The 26,169-nt window shown below is 44.1% G+C and overlaps 3 protein-coding genes and 1 long non-coding RNA gene across 7 annotated transcripts; 1 reads left to right on the forward strand and 3 right to left on the reverse strand.

Moving 5' to 3' along the window:
* Window positions 1-856: 856 nt before the first annotated feature.
* On the reverse strand, window positions 857-5,394 carry fbxw5 (F-box and WD repeat domain containing 5). Of its 2 annotated transcripts, none has more exons than XM_037266309.1 (10): window positions 5,316-5,394; window positions 4,582-4,777; window positions 4,352-4,509; window positions 4,093-4,276; window positions 3,851-3,999; window positions 3,459-3,776; window positions 3,213-3,396; window positions 2,998-3,145; window positions 2,685-2,897; window positions 857-2,255 (listed from the first exon to the last, which is right to left on the reverse strand). In XM_037266309.1, exons 2-10 carry the CDS (start codon window positions 4,766-4,768, stop codon window positions 1,976-1,978), a joined length of 1,821 nt encoding a protein of 606 aa, XP_037122204.1. In that variant the 5' UTR covers window positions 4,769-4,777; window positions 5,316-5,394; the 3' UTR covers window positions 857-1,975. The 2 variants fall into 2 exon arrangements, with proteins under 2 accessions (XP_037122204.1, XP_037122205.1); XM_037266310.1 differs by lacking the exon at window positions 857-2,255 and adding an exon at window positions 2,284-2,590 and having other exon boundaries at window positions 2,640-2,897.
* Window positions 5,395-6,503: 1,109 nt separating this feature from the next.
* LOC119131544 lies at window positions 6,504-7,148 on the forward strand. The gene is made up of 3 exons (XR_005099682.1): window positions 6,504-6,629; window positions 6,702-6,794; window positions 6,878-7,148. It is a non-coding gene; the product is annotated as an uncharacterized LOC119131544 (long non-coding RNA).
* A 65-nt stretch (window positions 7,149-7,213) lies between these two features.
* Window positions 7,214-11,669, reverse strand: LOC119131543 (PR domain zinc finger protein 12-like). Its single transcript, XM_037266076.1, has 5 exons — window positions 11,346-11,669; window positions 9,080-9,270; window positions 8,838-8,993; window positions 8,371-8,503; window positions 7,214-8,261 (listed from the first exon to the last, which is right to left on the reverse strand). The coding sequence occupies exons 1-5, from the start codon at window positions 11,572-11,574 to the stop codon at window positions 7,762-7,764; spliced, it is 1,209 nt and encodes a 402-aa protein (XP_037121971.1). The 5' UTR covers window positions 11,575-11,669; the 3' UTR covers window positions 7,214-7,761.
* Window positions 11,670-15,334: 3,665 nt separating this feature from the next.
* Window positions 15,335-25,988, reverse strand: fubp3 (far upstream element (FUSE) binding protein 3). 3 transcript variants are annotated; one of them, XM_037265575.1, is made up of 19 exons: window positions 25,833-25,988; window positions 24,311-24,422; window positions 23,221-23,251; window positions 23,081-23,130; window positions 22,882-22,953; window positions 22,594-22,651; window positions 22,254-22,416; window positions 22,084-22,182; window positions 21,646-21,750; window positions 21,315-21,417; window positions 21,072-21,172; window positions 20,845-20,977; window positions 18,464-18,624; window positions 18,160-18,233; window positions 18,000-18,076; window positions 17,522-17,578; window positions 17,247-17,309; window positions 17,038-17,165; window positions 15,335-16,896 (listed from the first exon to the last, which is right to left on the reverse strand). In XM_037265575.1, the coding sequence occupies exons 1-19, from the start codon at window positions 25,923-25,925 to the stop codon at window positions 16,888-16,890; spliced, it is 1,689 nt and encodes a 562-aa protein (XP_037121470.1). In that variant the 5' UTR covers window positions 25,926-25,988; the 3' UTR covers window positions 15,335-16,887. The 3 variants fall into 3 exon arrangements, with proteins under 3 accessions (XP_037121470.1, XP_037121471.1, XP_037121469.1); XM_037265576.1 differs by having other exon boundaries at window positions 17,256-17,309; window positions 23,221-23,254; XM_037265574.1 differs by having other exon boundaries at window positions 23,221-23,254.
* Window positions 25,989-26,169: the final 181 nt, after the last annotated feature.

Below are 26,169 nucleotides of genomic sequence, written 5' to 3' on the forward strand. Positions count from 1 at the left end.
GTGTGTGTTTCAAGCTCAGTAAACAGTAAACTCAGTGAAACAATTTGAAATAGCCTGAAGCCTAAAGATATTTTCACAAAATATACCCAAATCTAGTTAAAAAAAAATCCTCGTGCTCTCATGTGACATCATAAGCCATTATGAAAAGTGGAATGCCTTCATTTCCCTATACAAAAAATCACCCATCTTCTGTTGACATAGCAACACATTTGACATTTATCAGATTTGAATGTCAACAAGACCCGCAAGTATTACCAGAAGTGTGACCAACCAAAAGAGCTTCATGACATTAAAAGTTAAAAAACATGTCTATTATTTTAAAAACGTCAAATGTAATTGTGAACCATTTTCTAAATGAGTGAAAATGTATTTCAAAAAAGGTATACGTACACACAATTAGTTCATAATTTAAGATTACAGGCATATATATTCTTTTAGAAAATGACTTCGTGCAGTTGAATTGGAAAACTCTTTTATGTGTATTATGCTGCCCTCTAGTGGTCATCAATGTGCACGCACGAAGAAAAGCAGCACTATGTCCATTCATTGATATACGTTTACTTCTTTGCATTCCTTTTAATTTAATTAATTCTCTTCATTTTCTCTCTATGTTTTTTAAAAGCCAATATTACAGAGTGCTATTTTTGCAATTGAAAATCATCACAAACATTTTAGGGGGAGTGAGTTAATTCTACTTGCATCTCAAGGCAAATTTAAACACAATTTATTTTCTTTGTAAATATATTAAAATTAGCACGTATTGTGTTATCAATCGAGAAGCACCTTTTTTCTTCCTTCTTAAATTCATACTATGTAGGAAAATATATTTGAAATAAAATCAGTACAGGAATCCAAATTGCTGTTCAATACATACACTATTTATTTTGGGATATGTCAATATGAGTGGGGGGGAAAAAACGACCAACAACAAAAACAAGAAAATCCTCATAGTCCAACAAGAATTATTACAAGTTAACAAAAAAATACCACACATTCACTCAAGGGTTTGAAAGTAAAGAGAAACAAATGTAACAATTGTGCTACTGTTATCCATCCACTGGACACACCATTAGGTACACCTGCACCATCTTAACAACAGTGTTGAATGGCACTGTCACACTGTGTTACAAATATTTTGGCTACAAGAGAAGGGCAAAGTGGTACAGGCTTGCCTAATGGTGTGTCCTGTGTATCAAAAGTCACTGTGCACTTTTTATTTTTTACTTATTTTTTAATTCAATGTAGAATACATATTAGCCTGCTGTATTCTACATTGAAGAATGTCTGCTAATAAAAATATTACATCTTGGGTCTATTTTGTAACATTCTCCAAAGGAACATGCTAAATTACAAAAAAAAATGATCGATGATTAGTGCATGAGAGTGTGGGTTAGACAAACTCCAAAAGGATCCCTTTAAGGTTCCATGTCATTAGCAGGTAGGCCCAAAAATAAGTCCACCAAAACGTGGGAGGTGATGTTCCGACCAAAAAAAAAAAAAAAGTGTAAGAAAATATGACGAGAAAACAGCAACCCAAACATGACATGCGATTTTTTTTTAGTAATATTCGTGTTAATCCTTTTTCAGGGTATTTTTGTGGACATAAATTAGTATTTTGCGATCTCAAAATATTTTGGGCATGTTAGAGCTGTTATTTTGCTACAAGCGAGTCTTAACAACTAATTTAATACCTTTAAATTTGTATTTTTGTTCATTTTACATCCACATTGTGGATTGTTTGTCTGGACGTTACATTTCAAGGCAATTCTTTTGGATACACATTTTATCTGTATTGTTGCCACAATGTATTTTTTTTCCTTCCATGTCATGTCCGGGGCAATGTAGAGGGATGTGATGTAAAAAAAAAAAAAAAAAAACCTAAAAAAAAACATCCTCTTTTTTTCGTTTAAAAATGTCTCGGGATAGTTCACAGCACAGCTGTCAACAGTCTGTGCGGTGCTGAGGGAATTGGGCCTCAAGGCTTGCCGTTAAGGCCCCTGCCACGATTGAGCCAGGAGGCCAGAAGGCCGGCACGGTTGCGTGTCCGGGCAGGCCGGCAAGCGGCGTCCTGCGCCAGGCGTACGGCTCGGGGGGAGCGCCACACCTTGACGGTTGCGTCGTCACTGGCCGACAGCAACAGCTCCTGGTCGGCGGAGCTGAAGGCCACCGAGTTGACCACGTCATCGTGGGCCAGCCGTGCCAGGCAGATGTTGTAGTGGCGGTCCCAGATGTAGCCGTGCTTGTCCTCGGCGCCGCTGCCGAGAGTTGGGAGCTCAGTCAATGAAACTGGGCTTTTTACACCGAGGCGTTTTAGAAATTTGGAAGATTGTAATATCTTTTTTCCCCTCTTTTCTTATTTTCCATTTAAGGCTCATGAGAGCATGCATGTAGGTCTGCGGCTTTTGATTTTTTTTTGTGATAAATCAATTATTCTACCAATTACCAAATCAATTATCGTCTAAAACTTTATTTAGCACTTTTGACCAAATGCGAATTTGAAAATAAGACATTATTTCGTCCACTTGGGGTCACTACTTTCACGTGTAATATAAGAGCTGTGACGTCAGAGTGTGTGGAGGTTTCAAAGGTGGCACCAGGCCTGATGTGCACGGCGAAACCTTTCAACATTTAAATGTTATTACTGCAGCCCAGTGTATGTGTCCAAAGTAGTAAAAGTGGCTCACCTGGCAACAAAGTCTCTGCTGACATCCAGAAAGATGAAGAAGCACTCGTCGTTGGGCGTGAAGGCTCGGTGGGCGCGAAGACTGCGCCGCTCCTCCCTCAGACTCTTCAGGTCGATCACGTGAAGGTCGATCTCCTCGGCGATGGGAGGCGGGGACATGGGGTCGGATATGATGCAGCCGGCGGGCCACGCCCGGCTGTTCACGTACAGGTACCTGATTGGGCCACATGGCGTCATGTTTATTCCAAATATTCACTTTTGGGAATGCGAAAAATAATAATATTGGACTGTGTCGGAATTGGAATCTGAATTACCGGTTGTCCGGCGAGAGACCCATCCCGATGATGTGCCCGTGGATATCAATGACGTGGTCCAGCGAGTCGAAGAACTCATCAGAGCTGCGTTCTTCTCCCAGCACGGGTCCGCAGGTGGTCATCTGGTCCGGCTTGATCCTCTTAATGCCTGGACGCAACGCAAGCGCTAAGATGGCCGCCTGACAGCGAGGCGGCGGTGCAACGGACGCACTCACCTATCTGGTGGGGCGAGTACGTAAGGCTGCCGGTGGTAAACAATAAGTAAGTCTTGTCCTCTGCGTCGCCGGACTCCGAGGTCTCCAGTAGGTTGGAGTCCGGGGCTTTGGTGTGGACCCGGCCCATCATCTGAGCCACCTGTCTCTCGAGGGCCACCTGGCTGGGGTCCAGGTTCTTACAAGTCTAGCGTGGAGAACGTCAAACATGAAAATCAAGTATTTGTACTCGTTCCACATGTGGCTCACCTGTTTCAAGTGCTCCAGGTTTGAAATGGGGGCTTGTGCGGCAGCCGTGCCTTGACCTCTGGCGTCTCTCGGACTCGCCGCGTCCTCCTCGTCCTCCTCCTCGTCGCTGCTGGATGTTCCCAAGTCAAATAGCAGCGGCTGCTGCTGTTGTTGACATTTCTGCTTGCGGGCCTGACACTGAGCGTCGTAGTCCAGCAGCAGGTCGGGGTTGTCGTGACGCCGGCAGTGGGCCACCATGACGGTGCGGATGGTGCTGGCGTTGATGTTTTGGATCTTGAAAAGGCGCTTCACCACGTTTACATTCTCAGACTCGATATCCTGTCCGAGATGAGGGACAACGGACAGTAGAGTCACGAAATGGTGGTAATACAATTTTTATATCAATACCACACCTGGAAGGCTTTATTGAGCCACAGCACAGAGCAGGACGTCATGTTGCCGATCCAGTGAAGGTTTCCTGAGATCAGGTGGGTCTCATTGAGCCAGCAGCCGAACACGTCGTACGGCTTGTTTCTCACCCGTGATAGCAAAGTGTAGTTTTCTGCGTTGACCAAAGCGCGTTAGCTCTTGGACTGGGCTGGACGATATTACAAAACCCCTCCAGCCCAACCGTCGTTCCCGATTGCGCACGTACCGAGACTGAGGACGGCGATCTCCCCGGAGGAGGAGTGGTGCGGGCCCAGGTAGACGCCGGAAACCAGCAGCAGGGTGTCGTTGGCGTTAAACTGCGAGAACTGCGTGTAGCCCCAGTTGAACTGCCGCATGCTGGAGCTGTGCACCAGCGCAATGTTGCCATCGTGTCGCTCCGTGTCCCAGAGCTTGGAGGAAACAAAAGCTGGTTTCACAGAAGATTTAAAAAAAAAAAGACATGCTAATGTCTGTACGCGGATTACCTTAACAGTGCAGTCTTTGGAGCACGAGGAGAAGCGATGGCCCCGGTGTGAAAAGGCCAAATGGAGAACCTGGTCAGTGTGCTCCCTCAGCGTTTGAACCTCGACGCACGGGATGCAGTCAAAGAGACGCTTGAATTCCCTGTACCACGACACGGCCGCTGCGCAAACACAGTTGAGTCACCGCATGCAGGAGGAAGAAAAGGAATCACGGGATAGTGCGAGAGCCTCACCTGGGTGTCGGGGTACGGTGCGGGGGATGCGATAGTAGGAGTAAAAGAGCTCCCTCCATAAAAACTCATCTCTGGATACAGCCAGCCATTGGCGGCAGGTGAGGCCCGCTCTCAGCACGGCATCGTGGGGCAGACGCAGGAAGATCTCCAACACCAGAACGTCTGGCAGAAATGGGCCACACTCCATCCTAACATCCTGGATAGACAGCAGCACACTAACTTTAGTCCAGTTGTGTAAATTCTTAAAATCTCTATTTTTCTACATAAAGACTTGAAAATTTTAACCAAGTAGTGCAAAGTAAATGACTGCTATGAATGTAAATGAAAAAGAAAGTATGCTCTTCCTCGCTAAACCAGAACATCCATTGAGGATGGATGACCTAACATGGTAAAGAATCATAAGTGAGGCTGGAAAACTCGTGACAGTCACTGTCTTTCTTTCAATACGGACTTTTCGGACTCAAAACGGTTGTGCAATAACACCAGAGCCAAATGTTGATTACAAATCTGCCTCCGGGAACGTGTAAAATCCAAAATATTCGCTGTTATTCGGATAACACCGACGTCACATTACACTAGCGAACTTGTCGCTAACTCTGCTAGCCGTCAAGCTAGTTATCGCCAACCTGACGCTTCAGTTTAATTCCGAGCTGAAGGAAATACACCGCCTTCATAAAACGTTCGGCAACTTGTGGTGCTAAATCAAGCGGTGACAATATCGTGGACAAACTCACCTGCTGGATCAAAGTATGCTGCTAGTGGGCGAGCGTCTAGCGGCTAGCCGCCCGGAAAATGACAACAGATAACAGATAGTGTTGGCTCGTGAGTGAACGATTCGTTCAAAGGGACGACTCATTTCAGTGAACGAGAGTGAACGAATCACTTCCTACAGTGATTCGTTCTTTTTTCAGTTCATATGACTTCAACCAGTAGGTGTCGGTAATGCCCATTGAAGCTGGTGCCACCTCGCCGTAAAACAATGACGTTTTACGTTTGACCATCAGCAGCGCCAGCGAGCGTTAGATGGAGGGACTTTACGAGTCAGTGACGTAATTTCCCGTTCACGAACGAGTCAGTGACGCAACTTCCCGTTCACGACCGGGTGAGAGACTGTTGCCAACGGATCAGTGTGTAAGTGTTGTATTATAGAAAGAAATATGTATGAAATTATTATGTATAATAATTGTGTGTGTGTGGGGGGGGGGGGGGGTAGTTGTATTGTTTGATGTGTATGGGTTGTTTCCACTGGATATAAAAATAAAAAAAAAGCCGTATCATTGTGTGCGTGTATGGGGGTATTCATTGAACGATTCGTTTGAACGAAACTTTTGAGTAAACCGATTCTAAAGATTCAGTTCACCTAAAAGAACTGGAATGCACATCACTAATAACAGAGGAGCCTCAAGGCTGTTCTAGTCGAACGCAGAAAACATCGTCATACGATAGCTCGATTAGTAGATCGATCGATCATCACTAGATAGATAGATAGATAGATAGATAGATAGATAGATAGATAGATAGATAGATAGATAGATAGATAGATAGATAGATAGATAGATAGATGGATGGATGGATGGATGGATGGATGGATGGATGGATGGATGGATGGATGGATGGATGGATAGATAGATAGATAGATAGATAGATAGATAGATAGATAAGAAAATAATTGTTGATAATCGATGAATCGTTTAAAGACCTACTTTAATTTGAAACTGTCCAAAACCTTAAAATCTATCTTTTTGTGTGTCCCAGTGATCGAGCAGTTAATTTATCTTGATAAAGTAGATGGAAAGAGAAATGCATAGTAGTAACCGCTGTCTTGGCAAACTTGTGATTACACGCAATGGAAAAGTCGAGGACCCTTGTGATGGTGATAGTATGCGGGTAGTTCTCAAGTTACCGAGATCACCACACACAAAGTGAGTCCATAAGAAGTGCTGTGTCATTAGAGGGAGTGCATCTGCATGGCGACAGCTTGCATTTCAGACAACTTGGGAACAGGCAAGAAAAATATAGAAGCAGCATGCTCTGACTAATTTTCTCAGGTAAGTGCTCTATTTTTGTATGCTCTTGGTTCAAGTGTCATATTTAAAGTACAATGATGGCTTTTCCTGCAGCATTCAGCCACATGGCTGACTGGATCACTTCTTGTTGCTGCAGAAAGCAGAAGAGGACAGCAGCAGAATGACTCAAGTTTAACTTCTGTAAAGGTGAATTTGAAAAAAAGAAATTATAATCATAAAAGTACAGCGGACTTTTTTTTTTTTAAATCTATCAATCTTTTGTAATGCAGGAAAACAGCAAGTGTGGACCGTCTCACAAGACAAAACATGCAGTCCACACATTATCTGAAAATGTTCTTCTTGGGTGATGCCAGGTTTGTTGTAATGAAGACTTTCCCGGAAACTTCCAGTGGGGAAGTCGGTTCTGTCTGACAACTAACAAGCATGGCAGCTCCCATTCTCTTGTCAAGATCATCTTCAGTGATTCTAATCAACAGTTGTGGTCACTTTATTGGGCGTGTGTGTGACATACATTAAAAGATTAAAAGAAAATTAGAAGAAAAGAAAAAATGCCAATTATTCCTGTATGAGTTCTTGGAAATAAAATGGCTGAGTACACAAATAAATTCAGACTCATATGATTTACTTAGCATACAAGAAGCACAAATGGCATATACAGAAGCATACAATACATTTACTTATTTTAATATTACACCATTATTCGGTCTGTACAAGTTTAAAGTGACAATTTCATTGGTGAGTGTGAGACCTACAACGACACTCTTGTATTTATTTCAAGTGTTCTTCCAAAATGTTCTTTCACTCATAAATGTGGAATCCATAGAAACTACTCCGTTGGGCTCACGTGACGGTTGCATGGAAAGATGCTGTAATCACATGACGTGTGGGCTCACGCATATCGGCCTGCCATAGTGATCATGTGACAGGCGGGTGGTTGTAAATTTTCCCCAAGTCTTTGGACAAGTGCCGGGAGGAGAGCTAAAAGTACGTTTATATTTCAAACCTGTAATTCAACTCAGCACTTTTGAGTCCTTTTTGTTAAAAGTGCTATACAAATAAATGTTTTTTTCTCAACATAAACTGAACACGTGTCCTGTCCACTCGAGCGCTTTGCAAAAGTGCATCTTTGCTGTTATTGTCGTTGCCTTACTTGTCAGAGCACCAGGGCGGGAATATGGTGCACCAACGGCACGTGATGATGGTGGTGATGGTGGCGGACCACGGGCGCCATTTGCTGGGCCACGGTGGGTGGAGCAGGAGGAGGAAGCGGCGGAGACGCCTGCGAGTTACCTTCCGCTGCTGCGGCGGCGGCGGCGGCGGCGGGCTTGTGGCGGGCGCTTTTCTGGTGTGCGCGCAGCCCCGCTAACTGCGAGTAGGCGCTCTGGCACACGTGACACTTGTAGGGCCGCTCGCCGGTGTGCAGGCGCACGTGGTTACGCAGCGTGGACGACTGGCTGAAGCGGCGATTGCAGAAGCGGCACACGAACGGCTTGTCCAACGTGTGGATGCGCATGTGCGAGCGTAGGTTGCTCCGCGAGTTGAAGCCGCGATGGCAGATGACGCAGCGCATGCGCCCGGAGCTGTGCAGGCCGGCGGTGGACGAGGAAGATGAGGAAGGTGGCGAGCACGAGGACTCACAAGACTGCAAGTCATCTGGAAAACCACAATTGGATAAGAATTCATATAAAAAAAAAGAACTTTGGGCCACTCTTCATTGTTGTGTAAAAGTTCTAATAATTGTCATTCTATAAAAGTTTCTCACCATTTCTGCTCTTCTTCTGCTGCGGCTGTTGTTGCTGGTGCTCTTCGTCTGTTCCCGGCACCCCGGGGATGCCCAGGAATGTGTTGTGTGTGTTTCCATACCACACCAGCAGCTCTTGGTCTGGTGGGATAGTCTGCAAGAAAAACAAAAAACATCAAATGGGAATACAGTTGGAAAAACTTACTCACATCTGGAGTTTTCTGTAACCGTCCTTTGGCGCCCTCTAGTGGTTTTCATTATTAGTATTATTCTTATTTTTGAGCAAATATTAAAGATGGTCATTATGGTCACACTTATATAAATATTTTTTGATGGTACTTTTAGTAAGTTTGAGAACTCAAGATCGCAATCATTAATTTATGTGCCTATATATATTTTTTTTTAAATAAACGGACTGAGGGAGACACCAGATGTGAAAGGTTAGGAAACCCTGCATGCAGGCGCGAGACCAAAAGTGGTTCCTTTACCTCCACTGCTTTGTAATAGATGCTGCTGCCAATCTGGACCACCTCCAGGTTCTGCTCCTGCTCGTTGCGGGCGCACTTGATGTAAGTCATCCAGCTGCGTTGGTCCTCCTGGCTGGCATCGATGAAGTACCTCACAGTGCCATCCTCGTTAAACACCTTAAAAAATAAATAAAAAAAGACATGGAGATGAGCTTTGGGAATGACTCAAGTAGAATCGTATGGGATCTGAATAAGAGACTCACCTCCCACATCAGGTTGTTGTTCTTGAGTAGGTCAACGTGTTCCGGGGACAGGACTTTGCCGGTAAAGGGACCCATCTCTGTGCCGGCCTTGATCCACGTCTTGGAGAAGATTCCCAGACCTTCTCCTGGGATGGAGCTCTGTGCAATGATCACCTCACTAGGGAGCACCAAGCTGGATAATTTCTGCACCTCTGGGAAAGAAAAAAAAAAAAAAAAGCAATGTCAACAAACTGCACAAATACCAATTTTTGAATGGCATGTTAAAAGAAATTTCACACTTTTAATTTATTCAATTTTGAAAATGATGGTGATGGCTGTATTTTTAACTTTGTTAAATTATGACATCAAACTGGTCCATAATTGTATTTGTATTGTATGTCATTGCTTCCATTTAAAATTCCACACACCAAATTGGGAGAAATTAATTTTATTTTTTAAGTCTAAGCTTTTTTTTATGCTTCCAAATTATTCCTTCAACTTGGGTCAATAATGTATTAATCCAATTGCTGGTAGTTCAAAGAAAAAGCCACATATTTTTTATTGAATGTGTTTTATTACTGTATTCATAAGATCAATTTCAAAATGTTTTAAGAATTTTCAAAAATGAATGAATCAATATTGTGTACATAATTAAAAATACAATACATTTGCATAACCAGGTCTCTATTATAACAATGTATTTTTTTATTTGATTATAAAAGTATAAATATAAGTTTTTGTGTTTTTTGCCTGACAGGCTCTCATGTCATGCAGCTCCCCGGCGGCAGGTTCCCCATGCACCCAAAACGGACCGGCTCCAAATATTAAGCGACACTTTATCCTCCGTTTAATTCGATTATCTGCTTGAATTGAACGTTTTTGTTGCGCACGGAAAGCAGTTTTATCCCCACCTAAATAGGCGAGGGGGAAGGGAAAAACGTTTCTTTAATGTCCAAATCAAAGTTTTTCTTCTTTTTCTTGTATTTAAAAGCTGCAACAACAACACAAAAAAATGATAATAAAAGCTTTGTCCATTAAATGGTGCTCCATTGCGCGGGCTCCAGCAATTGGTCACGCTTCAGATGTGATATTCATTAAAGCCTCCGCGCAAAAAGGGAAAAAGAGAGCGAGGAAAAAAAGAGACGGCTAATTCCAAATTCATTATCCTTTTAAGAAGTTTGTAGCAATAAATTTGCGTTGAATGGAGCGGCGTCTTGTTAAAAGGGACTCTGGAATCCGCGCGACAAAAAAAATGGAAAGGCGATTAGATGGCTGACATGCAATGAATAGCATTAGATTTAGCCTTCACGCCGCATTATGCGACCAACAGCAAATGCTTGAAAAGAAAGCGAGACGTGGACAGAGCCGGAGGAGACGGAGGGAGCCCCACATAGCTGCCAAGCGCACGAAAAGAGACTGTCCGCAGATTGATGAATGCCGGGGACAAAGTTGCTCCCAAGAAAAGGGAGCCTTTTCGAAATGGACACTTTCCCAGGTCAGCGCGCAAAGTTAACCAAATGAATTTAAAGGCCCCCTTGAATTAGCGGCACTTACTTGCTTCTTTCGGGGGCTACTTAACGCGTTAAATGGCTCGAGAAGGAGGAGAAAAGAATGGCGAGGAAATGTGGGAAAATGTGGAGCAACAAGTTGGAGGCGATAAACTTTGTCGTCTTGACGGGGAATAAAAGTTTCCTCGTTTGCGACTCACTTTTCTTCTTCGTTTTTTTAATTCTCCTTAATTTGTAATGCAATTAAATCCCATCCAAATGACAGCATTAATTATGTTTGGTTCTTCTTCTACGAGTCATTTATTCTTCTTCGTTTATTTAATTCAACCTGGACGTTCTTCTTCGTTTACTTGATTCAAATACAGTACAGGTAACAAGCACCTTGTCCCTCTGATTCCTCTACGATTGCTATGTAAATAATAATAATAAAAAACTTTCCAAAACTCTACTTTCTTCTAAAATTGCAAAATAAATTACGCCCATTATGCCAATTTATTAATTTAATGCTCCCTTGATTAATTCATATGAAATAATCCCAACAACCTTCTTTTGCTTCTTCTACTGTTGTCATTCTTCATCTATTTTCTAATGTTCTTCCAGAATTAAAAAAGCAAGTCAATGAAAATCATTTCAAACATTCAGTCACTAATTATAAAAAATATAAAATTTAAGGAAATTGTTGCATTGATTTTTTTCAAATCGTATTTAAAAAAAAACAACAACAACAGCCAGACAAACAAAAACATAATAAATGTCGACAGCCCCCTTCTTCCACCTACCTCCAGCGAAGGACTGAGCCAGCACCTCAGCGGTGAAGGCGGTTCTGGTGCAGCCGGCGTGTCGCTCGTCGGCCTGCAGGTGCTCGGCCCCCTGCAGGACGTTCCTCCAGCGGCCGTACAGGAAGCTGTGTAGGACGTCCGAAGTGATCACGTCCGACAGCGCAGCCCGGGCTGGACATTTAAATCCAGACTTGAGGGCCAACGCTTCAGCGGGGAGCACGGAGCCCATTTTATCACGTTTTGAACCCGAGAAGTGAACTTAAAAAAAAAATGCAAGAAGGAGGAGGACCAAGTGGTGGTCTCCTCCCGAGAGCGTGTGAGTGAGATCTGGCGCTGCTCGGCTCTTGAGGGGCCCTTTATACTAGTGGGGGGGCTGCCCCTAGGACCCTAATTACTTATTAATGACACACCCCTTGCGGCGTGGCGCTGCCCACGCTACAAGAAAAGGAAAAAAAAACTTTGTGCACGCTACTGTTTTCCATAGAAAAACGTAATTTAATAATAACAATAATAAAGCTGAGTGGACCCCCTGAAGAACAAAAAAAAAATCAAATTACAGATATCGGGGGCACTTAAAAAGGCAAGTGTCTTAAAAACAGTAATTCAAACACTTGAAAATAACGCACTTGGGAAAAAAACCATTTCATCTCATGAATGAATGCACACTTTCTGTAGAAAATAAAAAACACCAAAATAACATGAATAAAGCGGATGGCTTTGAAAAATCACTTGAAAAAGCAATTTCTCTTCCCTATTGATGATCATATATATTTTACGACAAAAAACAAATAAAAAATACTTTAAGATGAGTGGATGGATTTTTCGAGTGGATTTACATTTCCCCAAGGAAAAATATTAAAAACAAAAAAACTAGACTATTTGTTTAAAAAATATATACATTATGATGCAGGTCAAGAAAATAATTAGAAAAGTGTGTTGATTTGTTTTTTTTGTTTGTTTTTTTGCTTATGACTGATTATTATTTTCACAAAGAAAAAATACGGAAAGAAAACTGCGCAAAGGAAGAAAAACAGAGTATTGGGTATCTTTTGGAATAAAATGATTTTTAAAAGTTCAATTCAAAGAACTGGTCAGTTTTGCTCACTGTAAAAAAATAGCAGCATGCCCCCCCCCCCCCCCCCCCCAGAAAACACCCCAAAACAGACTATAGAAAAGTGCTGCACGTGAATGTTTTTGTTAATTTCTAAAGCAGTGGCCGTTATTGTTCCCTTGAGTGCATTTGCTATTCATGTGCCTGTAATGTTATTTAGTGCGGGGAGTAAGCGCGGGAATAACAAGAATGAAAACACGCTCATGTTTTTTTTTTTTTTAAACATATCTTGGACTGGGGACGAGGAGAAAGGTTGGGGGGGGGGGGTGCGTAAAAAGGTAGTGGGGGGTTGTTTTACAGCATTGTTCCCATGCAAAGCTGCTTTGACGGGCTGCACTTGTTGAGGTAAAACGGTTTAATATTCATGGCTGTTGCTGTGCGTGCCCCCCCCCCCCCCTCACTCACCCCCTCCTCTCGGTATTGTGACAACGTTTCGATGAGTATATATACGAGCCCCCTATTTTTCAAGCTTCACGGAGTGCGGCTAAATGGGCAGTTTTCCTTCTTTTTATTTAGGACATCTTTATTCCATTCGCTGCTTCGAGGCCTCAGCCCCCACTCTTTTTTTTTTTTCTCCCCCCAAAGTGATGTCAGGGCCTCTGAAAAGTGTCGCAAATCAATCTTTCATGGGGGCTTTTGAGGGCAATTTGACATCCATGCACGCCTCTTTTCACTGCAGTAGCTACAAGGAGGATTGGGAGAAAAATGGGATTTTTTTTTAAGGAGGAGGGGGGGAAGGGGTTTAAATATGGAGGTATAGATGGCAAGTAGATCCAAAAAGAGGCAAGGTGAGTGACAGGGCACGTAAAAAGATTACTGGGCAAACAGCTGCTTTTTTATGAGCCTCTTTTTTTTTTTTCCCAGATGAAATTTGGGCAACCCCCGCCCTGAGTTTTCTAGCCCCCTTCCCTAATCTATTCCCTTTCTCATCTAGATTGATTTACATTGATGGGATTCATCAACCCCCCCGTCTTAAAAAAAATCAGGGCGGGGCCGGGCTCTTTATTAAAGAGGAATTAAAGGTCCTGAATTGGGCTCAGGCATGGATTTGATTTGCTTATTTATGCATTAACCTCGGCTGCTGGTCATGTCACCCCCACCTCACACACACACATAAACTCAGGCGGCCCCATTGTCGGAGGGGGCTTTTCTCCTGGCCATTTAAAGCCTATCAATTTCGTGTGGATGATTGACAATTATTGCACAAAGACGCGCGCTAATTGTCGCGTTTCAAAGAGCTGCTGGGAACGCTATCAAAGAGAAGAATGAAAAAGAAAAAGCAGGATAAATGGAGATTTGCTCCCCTTTAAGAACAACAAAACGTGTTGGAATACATTAGAACGTCCAATGAATAATCATTTGTATACACTGAGCACACTAGCACACATCTAATGAGGTCAAGTTTTGCTTTTGAAGCCTAGTTTTCATTGATAGTATTTCAGAACACAAATGATGGAGCAACACATTTAGACTGATAACACACAAGAAAACATACTCAAATGAAGCACTTGGATGACCAGTCAGACCTGCAACACACACACACGCCTGTCAAGTGAGGAGTCATTAAAATGAGATTAAGCCGCACGGTGAGTGTCTGTGTGTGCACTGCAGTCGAGATCAGATAATCTGACGCAAAGGTGAGAGCAGAGGTGGGACCCCCCTGCAGCGCCACCATTCTTCCCCTTGTCACACCACACCTGCCTGCCTTTATATGGGGAGGGGGTACACAGACATGAGTCACATGACACACTTGAAATCATCAGAATGGGCAGCATGTCGACAAAGCTTAATGTGAAATGAAAAGCTATTAAATTATTTTCACATTAGTACTTGAAACCTAACGCTTGCAAAACAGAAACCAGAACAGGGTCATGGAAAAGTTGTCGTTTGACATGAACGACCGTAACAGAAAAGAGTATTTGAAATTTACATATGTATTTTGTCTTTATAATGAGGCAAGTTATTTCCTATTTTTTTTACAATCAACAAATACATACTCTTTACAACAAAATACTCATGTAATAAACAGTTTATATTCAAAACATTAATTTTATATTTACTATTAAGTCAACAATACACTAGCACATAAAACAGAATTTTAAAACTTACATTCAAACACCCATTTTCAGAAAAGTTTCTCCTTATTTCTCCTTGAATAATAAAAACTAGTTTCTTTCAAAATGGTCTATTTCTTTCTTTTTATCGCAAGGCCCTAATAGTCCTATTAGCTCCGAGATGATGTAGCAGACAAGCAAACAATGAATTAATTACCACGGCAACAATAGAGGCTGCACTCATTGAGGCTCTGGGAATGAGCCTGGAACAAGAAGGTTATTAGCTGGCCACAATGAACCACCGGGTCATTAGTGTCCTTGGGGAAAAGAGGAAGAGGATCAAAATCAAGGCTTGGATTTGGAAACAGCTGCAGTGCATCAATGCAGGGGCCGCGACGGGGCCCAGTGCACCACGGCCCCCCTGCCAGGCTCAAACGTTCCCTGGTAAAGCAGGAGGAGGCGGACGGGAGGAACATGTCACTTATTATTAGGGCCCCGAGGACAAGGCGGTGCGCCTCGGGCACTCTTGCAATCACTTTTTAAGATGATTCTTCCGCTTTTTTTTTTTTTGGGAGGGGGGTGGGGGTCAGTATGCCTGATAACTTTTTGGAGGTGTGGGCATCCTGGTGAGAATGTTGGCTGTACCTTAGACAAGAAAATCAGTAGCACCTATCCTAAACAGATACCGGAAGCTGGATTGTGAAACTTTTTTTTTTTTGAGCCACTCTAATGCAGATATCAGACATTTAAAATCATGTGTTCACAGTTATGCAACGTGTCAAACGCATTAAGAGTGAGAATTAAAACGGAGGTCAACCACAAGAGAGGCTTGCGGAAAATTTATTATGACTCGAGAACTGTCAACAGGCTATATAGAAAATAGATTTTCTGCTAATAAAACATACAGTCGCCCTATCATGGTTGTATTTACACAATAGAACTCTCAGGCGACAAAAAAAAAAACACCCCAACAAAAAACAGCTTGTATAACAATACACAATGAAGGTAGTCTGAATGTTTTTTTTTTTAATACATGGTTAACTGTACACCAAAAGTAAACCCGCCATGATTAGATTATTTTTCCTCCAAATTATATATCCCTTTTCATTAAGAAATGACGTTAATACAAGAATCGGTTCTCCGTGATGACACGTCATCATCATCTAAATTTTTATATTAGATCACACAACAAAAATAAAAAAATAATTAAAAAGTTATTAGCATCGGACAGAAGCAGGAGGTACCGGAGGAGAGCATATATATTTTTTTTGATCATAACACTTCTTAAAACATAACAAAAACCAATTAATCATCGCACAGGTAGAAGGAAACAGAGGCTTAGCAGTCTTGAACACGCACCAGAACATAAAACCAAAAAAAAAAAAAACCCAACATATTTCTTTTTCATAAGATGCAACATCCAATTTCAATCACATTCACAATCTTGGAGCAGTATAAGAAAATAAGAACCAAGGAAAAATAAGGAGGGACAATTTTCCGACAATACTGGTGGCAGGAAAGAATCATTCTAAATGAAACATATATATTTTTTTGTTAAATTAACAGTCAAATACAAGAGCATGTATATAAATATATACACTTTTACAAGGTAGCAAAGGCAAACATCCTTAAGTATTTTATATATTCAGATCCACGTAATAAATTATCCTCCAGAGAGAAAAAAAGAAAACATCATAAAACTACAAGTTAAAAGTCGGTCAAAATATTAGAGAAGCCATCTTTGTATATCAAACGTGAAATAAGATATTGCACCTTTTTCCCCCGTGTGTGTGTGTGTGTGTGATTGAGTACAATAAAATGACAATGAATGAATAAACAGCATACAATGCACAATTAAATTAGAACTATTGCTTTTTTGTCTTCGCTTTCAACCATGTAACAAAAAACACATTCTGCTGTAACAAAACATCACAGTTTCATTTCACTGAATTATGTAAAAATAACAATCATCGCAAGACGCTCTTTAGTGACACAACAACAACAAAAAAGGTATTCAAGACTGCTAAGCGGAATCAATGTGGTGCCGCAAGAAACGGAACAAACAGATCGTATATACGTATTGCCTCTTTGAAATGTTACACACGCGCTATTCATTTTGGCCAAAAAACAAAAAGAGAGAAGAAAAAAGATCCCAGATAACACGCTCTAATCAAAATAACAGTGTACACAAGCATTTAGTAACAAATAAAGGTTCTGCTGATTACAAATATATTTTATCATATCATTCTACAGCTAGTGTTTCCCACTAAGAAAAGTCTTCAAGGCGCTGCGAGTCTAGAAAAAAAAAAAAACAACCCAAAAAATGATAAAGGGGAAAAAAAGAGGGCTGTCTTCATCTTCGGCGATGAGTCCTTCTCTAGTGATCCTAGACAACACACACACACACACGTGCAACATTGTGGTTCACACATAGCAACGTGAAAACCGATAAGCAGCTAAAAATAGTAATGGCTCCCCACATACATATTTCAAGTATAAATATTTCATATTTCATTGTGCGTCTCACCTGAAGGCCCGGGGCTTGACTCTGCTGGGCGCCCTGGTTAAAGTAGGCCATGGGCTGCCTGTAGAAGTCCACCCAGGCATTGAAGTCTGGATTGGAAGCCTGCTGAGAGCCAGGAGTCGAAGTTTGCCCTACAAATAAAAAAGAAATAAAATTACAGATGAGCTCACAGAGAGGTGACAAAGTCGTGTGTGTGTGCGAGGTACACTCACTTAACTCACCCCAGGCTTTGTTGTATTCGGGAGGGCCGCTCTGGGCTTGTTGGCCTTGCTGACCTGCAAAAAAACAAACAAAATATACGTCACAATAAATTAATTTTGTGCTATTACCAAACAACTGATCTCAATGTGGTTTTGTTTTCCGAGTCGACCAAATTGAACTTGGACCAATGTCACAGAACAGAGCTCATTTGACCTTTGGTTATGTACAGGGTAGATGGCAGTGTGTTCATATTTGAAGAAGAAGAAAAAAAAAATAGCATGCTTGCCTAGCTTCTTGTAATACTGCTCCCAGTCCATCTGGCCCGTCTGGGATCCATTGTGACCTAAAAGCAGACAGATAACGCCGTCAGTTCCTCATGTGCAATTCTCTTTCTTGATCATTTCCATGGAGACTTCATTCAAAGTGCGTCTGCACAGGAAAGAGGTGGTTACCATCACCACCACCACCATCATCATCATCATGTCTCGAAACCTCCACTGTAATAAAGACTCGTTTCCTTTCCCGTCATTTTGAGATTTGACTCTTTTGTTCCCACCGTGTGACTTTTATGATGCGGTCACATGATCGAAGCCTGGTTGGTCTAACTCTGTGCATCCTATTTTGGGGGGAGAGCCAAGGTACCATTTATATTTATATATAAAAAAAACAATATTTAGGGAGAAAATACAGTAAATCAATTTCATTCTTTTCCTAAATGGCTCCGATCTATTGGAATTATTTCTGACGAGTGACTGCCAACTCACTATGGTCCTGTTGGCCCGGAGGTTGCCAAATCTGGAAAGTTGTTCCCCATCCACCAGTCATGAACGTTTGGGGGCCGCTGTGAGAAGATGAGGCGAGTTAAGCGCACGTTTATGAGCGGCTGATGAAGTGGAGAGAGAAAAAAAAAAAAGTTGACTTTACTGCTGAGGAGGAGTGGCTGCTCCTTGGTTGTAGGGATTCATGCCAAAGCTGCCGTTTCCTCCCAGCCCCGGAGCCTGCAGCAGAGAGAGTGAGACCACACTTGTGTTGAAGAAAAGGAAGCCAACAGACAAGGTCGAAGGTCACGGCCAGGCACTGATGCACTCCATTAAGTCCATTTGATGGATTCTTGGTGTGTAACCTCTGGTGTCATCCTCGTGACCACGCAACCACCCCCCCCAAACTCACAGCGGCGACATGTGCGCTCATGAATATAAGCGGAGGGGACAATGGGCGGACCACCTACCCCAATTCTCTCGTCGATCAGCTGGCGAGCTTTTTCCAGCTGCTGCGGGGTGCCTCGGATGGAGAAGATGCGCACGTTGGGGTCGGTGTTTGGCGGCGGGTTTCTTTGCAGCTCCACGTGAGCGCGAGACTGCTCTTTGATGTTCTTGATGGTTTCGCCACCTGAGAACACAACGGACAAAACTTTCTTTTGGAATTTGGTGCAACAAAATTGAATTGAATGTGAACAGCAAGACGAGATATGTTACTTAAAATGTATTCGTGGAGGCCCACGCGTGATCAGACGTTTGGCTCATGTCAAGTCACATGACCGAAGGATGCGCGCCGCGCCCGCCGCTACCTTACGGCGACTGCCATGCGTCTCGGCACTTTTCCTACCATTCTCCGCTAACGTCCGTGCAAATCGGGAAACAAAAGCGGGACATCGCTTGTCACCCCCCCCCCCCACCTCGGCATCACATGCCAGCTTCCCGACGTGTGGGGAGCGCAATTACACCAGCGGGGAGAAATGAAACATCGGCGGCAGGAGAAAGGGGCCAAAATTGAAGCGTATCCTCCTCCCGGGATATCGTTTGTCTCTTTTCGCCTTTTCTTTCGTGACTTGGTGTTGTCCTCTGTGATGAGAGCAGGGAGTGAATGAAGTGGGGGGGGCCGAACAACTGCCACCAGCCCTCTATGTGCTCCCCTCCGCATCTGAAGCGAGGGTGCTTCCCGGCCGGGTGGGGTGGGGGACGCCGGGGCCGTGCCGACATCAATTACACATTTGTTCACTTGTGGCTGACACTCGGACGACCCGGGCTGACCCCCGCGTGAAAACGCTCATCAAAAAGCTCTCCTCCTCCCGCGGCCTTTTTTTCCTGCAACGCCAACAGACTGCACATGGGCCATTAAGGCATTGTCAAACAAATGCAACTTCTGCCTTAATGAAGCCATTATGAGCTGGAGCAGTCAGACGGCCGAGAGCGATGAAGAGGCCGACTATTCATTTCATGGACTGGCCCGGAGTCAGCGCAGATAATACAGGTCTTATTAATGAGACTGGTTTAGTGCGCCGCAAGAAAGGGAGCCGCACAAAAGTGCAACTGGTGACCGTATTCAGAGGGTCTGGTTAGCGGCTGGTGCTGCGAGGAGGAAAAGGGGGGGGGGGGGGGGGGGGACGCCCATCTTTTAGGAGCCGCTGCTAAATTGTTCTTAAAGAGCCTGTAAAGGGAATTCTGAGATTGGTTCAAATGATACGTTTGAAGATATTTGCCAGAACTGTGTAAAGACCGAGAACTATATAATATGGCTGTAGCTAGAAAATGTGAAAAGTTTGAAATTTAACTCACAAGAGTGAATGAACTATAGTTTATGCGCATGTGTGTATTAATAAACAAAGGTGCCTACGCCAATTGATATTTTTTCAAATTAGGCTTTACAAGGATGACTGGTTCGCGTTGAGGGTGAATGAAACAGAAGGGAACATTCAATTTGGGTATTTTGGGCGGAAAGCGGCAATGAATTTAAGCCCGTTTTAATGTGGGAGCAGATTGGTGGGTGGCTTGATCCATCAAGCGGCGATGAGAGTGTGTGCGCGAGTGTGTGTGTGTGTGTAGAGGGTCAAAAGCAGGGGGCAACGGGCTACATATGGCATCGTAAAGATATTAATCACCGCACTCTTTAAGGGTCGGCTGACAGCAGCCAGACCCACCGCCATCTCGACCATATTGACCCACTTCATATGCTAATGTCGAGAGAAGGGGGACGCAACGCCCCGGTTTATTTGTTTCCCTTGGCCCGCTACATGCACAAAAGCCACTTGACATTTCTATTGCCATGTTTTTATTTTTGGTAAAGAGCACCCCCTCCCCTTCCTTCTTTCAACTCTCACGGCACGCACACACACACAGCGAGAAAAATACACGCGCGCTCACACACACACACACGCCTTCTTCCAATGCAATGGTCAATGACTTTTAAATAGCTGGCAATAGAGTGGGCATGAATAGCCAATAAGCTAATTCCTCCTATTCATTCCCTCGCTGCACTCTATCGGGCTGAAAGAGGCTCATTAGATGCCAGGCGGCCTTCCACATGATTGAGGGCTGTTATTATGCACCTTTAACAATTAATGTCACATTACACGCATTATCCCCATCATTAAGCCCTTAGTGGGGCCGATGAATGCCACTTGTGCTGTATACATGAGGCCTGTGGGGTGGGGGGGGGGGGGTCACTTGCCCCTCGTCGGATTCACTCGAGGGCAGAGCGGCGCTCATTTATTCAAAGGTTGGTGGGCGGGGGCGAGGCAATCTGTTGAGTTGGATATACTCGCTACGCCGAGATGAACTGTGCTCATAGAAAGAGTGCTCACGCGACCGGCGAAAACGAGTCTTTTTTTACCTTTGCCGATCACCAGGCCGCACTTGTCGGCGGGTACGGCGTACGTCACTTCCTGTAGCCCTCCGAGACCGGCGCCCATGTTACAGTCACTTCGGCTGCGGCGACCCATAACCCCGCCGAAGCCATCTCGCTCCTGTAGAAGACAAGGACATTCCAAACAACGGATTTCTGTGCTGCCACAAATTGAGGAGCTTACACTTTCTCAACAAGGTGGCGCGCATCTGTACCTGGGCAGTTTGAACCAGCTCGTTGATGAGATGCACGGCGTGGTGGCAGTGGTCAGGCTGGCCCATCACCTGGGCAACACGGTCTGGGCTGACTCCATCATCTAGCAGGTCAAATGACACGCAAGGTCAGAGGGCATGGCTATTCGGCCAGGTGCAACAAAAGGAGACCGGGCTAAAAGCGTCAAATATGGCGCCGTCACATTTTAACTGGGTCGTGCCGGTAGCTGTCCTGTACGGTCTTACCTTGTTTGAACTGGATCCTGACTCCAGCGTCAGTCTGAATCTTCTTGATCATCTCGCCGTTCCTGCCGATGATGATGCCGACCGCAAATCTGGGCACCACGACCTGATCAAGTAGGAAAAAAATGCGACTCGAGTCAGCAGTTGCGGGTCTGCATAAATCTTATGTGTTGCAACTCGTACAGATTTATGAAATGCATTGTAAAAAAATATACCTAATTTTTTAATTGTTTGTGCAATATTGCAATTCTGGTGAATTTGCTATCATCAAAATGCTTAAAATTCAAATGAAATATAAATGATGTATTGTAAACACATTTTAAAAATATCTTACGTCGAGACTGCTTCCGCCCATTTTGGATCCAAAGTCGGCCCTGCCCACCCTAAAATCTCCTTGGTCCTTATCCCTGATTAGCTTGACCACAAGTTCACGTGCTTGCTGAAAGAAAAAAAAAAAAGGGGAGGGGTAACCAAATTCAAAAAAATTAATACCCAGTTCACTTAAGTTATGTTTACACTGTGACATAAGCCAAAGTCACTAACGCAGTCGTAAAGTCAAAATGTTTGCAGGAACAACACTTCTAGGCAGGGGCGTGACGGCTATCAGGAATTTCAGCAAAAAGTCTTGATTTTCCCGCCTGGCCTGTCTGTGTGCGGGCCGGTTGAACCGAAACGAAAACAGTTGAATTAAAAAGAAAGTAAGGCAGCATCTGAACATGCATGCTGCTGGCCAATCGTAACCGCCCAACTTTGGAGCGGAAGCAGCACCAACCTGGACTTTGTGGGGGTCTCCAGTTATTCTCAAAGGCTTGTCTGCACCGGTAGGCATGGGATCATCCTGGATCATAATCATTTGCACTCCTGTTCTCTCCTACACGGGAAGACAAAACACAATGAGACGGAAATAACGGGAAAACCGCAGCGACTCGATCGGAACCGCACCTGCAGCTGTTTGATGGTCTCCCCTCCCTTGCCGATCACCAGGCCCACTTTGTTGGCGGGGATGAGCATCTGCTGGATGGCGCCACTGCCGTCCATCTCGCAATGAAAGCCCGGACCGTAGCGACACTGCTCCACAATCTCGTTCAGCAGCCTCTTGGCCTGCCTGCGTGAGGCGCCGTGATGTATTAGTCACAGATTCTTTTTTTTTTTTTCTTTCTTAGTCATGTTTCAATGTTGGATGAGAAGAAAAGTTGTTTTTATGAAGTTGCAGTGAAAGGAGACATTTGGTCTGTGCCCTCGGCGGCTCAACAATGGACACGTTCAGAGCTGGGGGACTCACTCGATGTTCTCAGGACTGCCGGTCAGCGTGCAGGGCCTGTCCAACATGCCTCCGCTGTCTGCAAAAATAAAGCACAGACAGACGTCACCATCAAAGAGCTACATTGATTTGAAAGGAAACACGTTGTGGAAAATCGAATGGTCAATTAATCATCGGTCCCTACAAATGTAAAATGTTTCGCTCAAGTAGCCAGATTGCAAACTATTAATACATCCGTGATTTTTTATTTTATTTTAATGAGACACTCACATTTAAAGCTGTAAACAATCGTGTTTGAAACTAACTCACCTGACGCTATCTGAATCTTACAGCCAGATTCCAGCTGGATTCTTGAAATCTGCTCTCCTCCTTTTCCAATGACTGGAAACGAGAAGAAAGAGTTTTTCGAAATGTGGACGCGGTGACCTAAGAGCTGAGCGCGCCATCAATACCGATGATTACACCCGAAACGTTTGCGGCGACTGTAATGAACTCAAAGCCCACTTACTGAATCCCACCATTTTATCAGGCACTTTGAAGTCTTCTGTCGTGAGAGCCCTGTGAGATTATGACACGATCAATATAGTTTTTGAACGGGGGTGGGGGGGGGGACTATCCCCCAAAAATGAGCTACAGAACTCTGCTCACCTTTGATGTACCATTGCGCCGAGATGGTTGCCTACTGAGAGCAAAACGCACAAGTTAGCATACAAGAAATGACTCCAGAAAATAAAACTTGTACGAATATCCAATCAAGTGGATAAACATTTCTGCTGATGGGGAAGGGACGGCGCCCGCCGCCATTCGACTCAGTTGTCGTCTGACGCGCAGCGGGACGGAAATGTGCTGCGCTGAAGAGAATTTCAATCCCAAGTTTGGCTGCCGGGCGGGTCGGATTGAATGTTGACGGGTAGCGGCGTGCAAGAGGTCGCGCAGGAGGATGTGCCGTCACGGATGTGATAGTAGCCGGTGTGGACGATTTTTATGCTGGTTTGCACTCACTTCACATCCTCGGCAAATGCATTGCACTTCACGCTTGACATAGGGACAGCTATGAATATAAATGCAAGGGGATAGTGTGCGAAATTCAGAAAAAGGATGCGACTGTAATGGTAGAATGGAATTGCCGCGTGTGGTGCGGTTATTTTACTCGGGCTGGATTTTGACTACATGCTTCAGGTGACAATTCTATTTTTGGGACACTGTGTGTATAAGCTCCAGTGTTGACGAAATATGGCTCGGCCTTTTCCGGTTTTGAAAACATGTTGGCTGCATGGGTGGGGCCTGTGTCCACAATAATTGAAACCTCAATTTAGAAAGAAAAATCCAAAAAAGCATATTAACATATTCTCATTTTAAAACTACAAAAAAAAAAAGAGGGATGTGGAAGGGTATGAATGTAATAGAACATCAATGCCCAGACAAAGTCCAGATTTAGGCGGGCTCCATCGTTAAGGGCGGCGCCATGTTGGCTTGTTTACAAAAATGCTGGAACACTGGTTGAAACAGAGATGTCACATTGTGACAGACAAACAGGCATGGGTTTGTAATGGAACCACAGTTCGTGCCATTTTTTTTTTAAATACAAACATCACCAAGCAAGGCTGAAAACCAACATCGAATGCTGCCATCATAGTGTAACCATGTGGGTTTGGGAACATTTCAGAAAATTATTCTCAGTTAATAGTTCTTCACTACACCTGTGACGGTGATTTTTTTTACACAAGGCGAAACTTACCTCCGTTGTCCATCGTGCGTTTCTGGCCTCCAAAGCCATAGAGGGAGGGGTCGATGACTGGTGAAGGACTGTGAAGGTTTGGCATCTGCTCTCCTCCCATCTTGGCGGCCATCTGGAGAAGAGCCACAGCAAAACACGTTGACTGGTCCATGTTACTCTGATCTGCCATTATGGCTCATTTTCTATTGCTTCCAATGCTAATTTCATGAATGTTACATAATGTAACAAATATGCCTCACTGTGCTGTGTTAACTCAAAAATATTTATTATAACAACATTGGCAATGTTTGATCAACTCTTAATTTGTTTTGATAATAAGAAAGTTGTAAAACAGATTCAGCAAAATAGGTCACACCAAAATCCCGACCCCTAATGCCTAATGAGTGCATTTTCTCCAGTTTTTAAAGAGTCATATTGAAGGAAAATGATACTTGTATTATTGGAATTGTCTTTAAATGAAATGTCTTGTTATGCTGCTCCCATTTAAATAAACGATACTGTATTAGTCTTGGAAAATGTGTACACACAACAACGTGAACCAAGTTAAAGCCTACTGTGGACACCAGCTAACGTCTTGCTAGTGCAAATGGAAAACAAATGTAGGTTACTTGACGTTATAATATTTTAGTGGCACTTGCCGTGGAAAAATCCGTGGAGTGCGGCTTATTTGGGGCAGGTGACGTTACATGACATGGCCTAACTCTCCCAACAGATACTACCAAACACGCTAAGCTAGCCGAGCTTAGTTAGCCTCCCGAGTTAGCTCGCTCACTCGTGTTTATTACCTCGAGCAAAGTACGACGCCAGTCCGAAAAATAAGCCCCCACGTCCGGGTAAAAAGGCGACGCGATGAGGGGTAGATGTTTTCGAAGAGTCTAAAGTGATAGCGGGCAAACCGTGGGTTGTTTTCGGCTTCTGATCTAAGTGGGGCAGCGGTGGCTTTACTACCGCACGGCGAGCTAACTTTCTGACAGCGTGTCAAGACATTCTGGCTAAAGTTGAGCTACTCTCGGGGGCTGTCAGCCACCGGGGCGGCCGGGCTGGTGAGCTCGGTGTCGTAGGGAGGGAGGGGAGCTAACGTGCTAAGGCTAACAGGCAACTTCTGTGTGTGTATGTGGGGCGGGGGTGTAGGGGGGGGGCTTGACAACAGGTTGTCGACGTAACTTGGCCAAAAGTTGTGCTAACCTAAAACTTCCAGCGTTCAACGAGGCGTCGGCGTCTCGGGTGGAAAAACGTGTCACCCAGCCCCGAGGGGCGCCGTCGACTCGTTACGTCCGACGCAGTTAGCAACGTAGAAATGTATCGGCTGTACAACTCTTAATCTGTCGGCTCAGCTATGCTAACTCGGCTAGTGGCTGTTAGCCCCCGAGCTAACGAGCTAGCTGGGTACATGAGGAATGGTTTGTGGTTGACGGGGAGGGGGTGAAGGGTGAGGAGAGGGTTCCACGCAAGCCAAACTGTTGCCATCCACCCACGCGTGCGCTTCTTTTGCAGGCCTTCCCATCCGGTACAATTTTGTTACCTGTCGCACTCGGCGTATCGTGTCTGCGAAGTCATCTTTCGTTCCGGGCTGAGCCACCGAGGCCTGTCCCTGAACCAGCTCCGCCATCATCATCACTCGCCTCGGCAGCTGAGAGGCTCACTTGAGGAGGGGAGGGGGCGGGGGGAGGTGAGCACATGTGCCAAGCCCAAGCTCCGAGAGCAGCAAAGTCTCGCGAGAGGATTGAAATCGCACACAGGAGAACAACATATTTTTTTTCCACTTCAAACTTTATTGAGCATACATGTCATGAACAATAAGACACGCAAATTTGGCACCCAGGGATTACCTAATGGGGGATTTTATTATGCAGTATTTT

Source organism: Syngnathus acus, chromosome 12, assembly GCF_901709675.1.
Source record: "Syngnathus acus chromosome 12, fSynAcu1.2, whole genome shotgun sequence".
NCBI classification, from domain to species: Eukaryota; Metazoa; Chordata; class Actinopteri; order Syngnathiformes; family Syngnathidae; genus Syngnathus; species Syngnathus acus.

What these genes read in the sequence shown, in the direction of transcription:
- fbxw5 (XM_037266309.1), bottom strand. Translation starts at nt 4,768, where the DNA reads ATGGAGTGTGGCCCATTTCTGCCAGACGTTCTGGTGTTGGAGATCTTC. An exon ending in CCAAAGACTGCACTGTTAAG is followed by an intron (nt 4,277 to 4,351) that starts GTAATCCGCGTA and finishes GTTTCCTCCAAG; the next exon opens with CTCTGGGACACGGAGCGACA. An exon ending in GATCGCCGTCCTCAGTCTCG is followed by an intron (nt 4,000 to 4,092) that starts GTACGTGCGCAA and finishes TGGTCAACGCAG; the next exon opens with AAAACTACACTTTGCTATCA.
- LOC119131543 (XM_037266076.1), bottom strand. Translation starts at nt 11,574, where the DNA reads ATGGGCTCCGTGCTCCCCGCTGAAGCGTTGGCCCTCAAGTCTGGATTT. An exon ending in TCTATTACAAAGCAGTGGAG is followed by an intron (nt 8,504 to 8,837) that starts GTAAAGGAACCA and finishes TTTTTCTTGCAG; the next exon opens with ACTATCCCACCAGACCAAGA. An exon ending in GCAGAAGAAGAGCAGAAATG is followed by an intron (nt 8,262 to 8,370) that starts GTGAGAAACTTT and finishes GTGGTTTTCCAG; the next exon opens with ATGACTTGCAGTCTTGTGAG.
- fubp3 (XM_037265574.1), bottom strand. Translation starts at nt 25,925, where the DNA reads ATGATGATGGCGGAGCTGGTTCAGGGACAGGCCTCGGTGGCTCAGCCC. An exon ending in AGACCATCAAACAGCTGCAG is followed by an intron (nt 22,183 to 22,253) that starts GTGCGGTTCCGA and finishes CTTCCCGTGTAG; the next exon opens with GAGAGAACAGGAGTGCAAAT. An exon ending in CGGCCTGGTGATCGGCAAAG is followed by an intron (nt 18,625 to 20,844) that starts GTAAAAAAAGAC and finishes TTGTGTTCTCAG; the next exon opens with GTGGCGAAACCATCAAGAAC.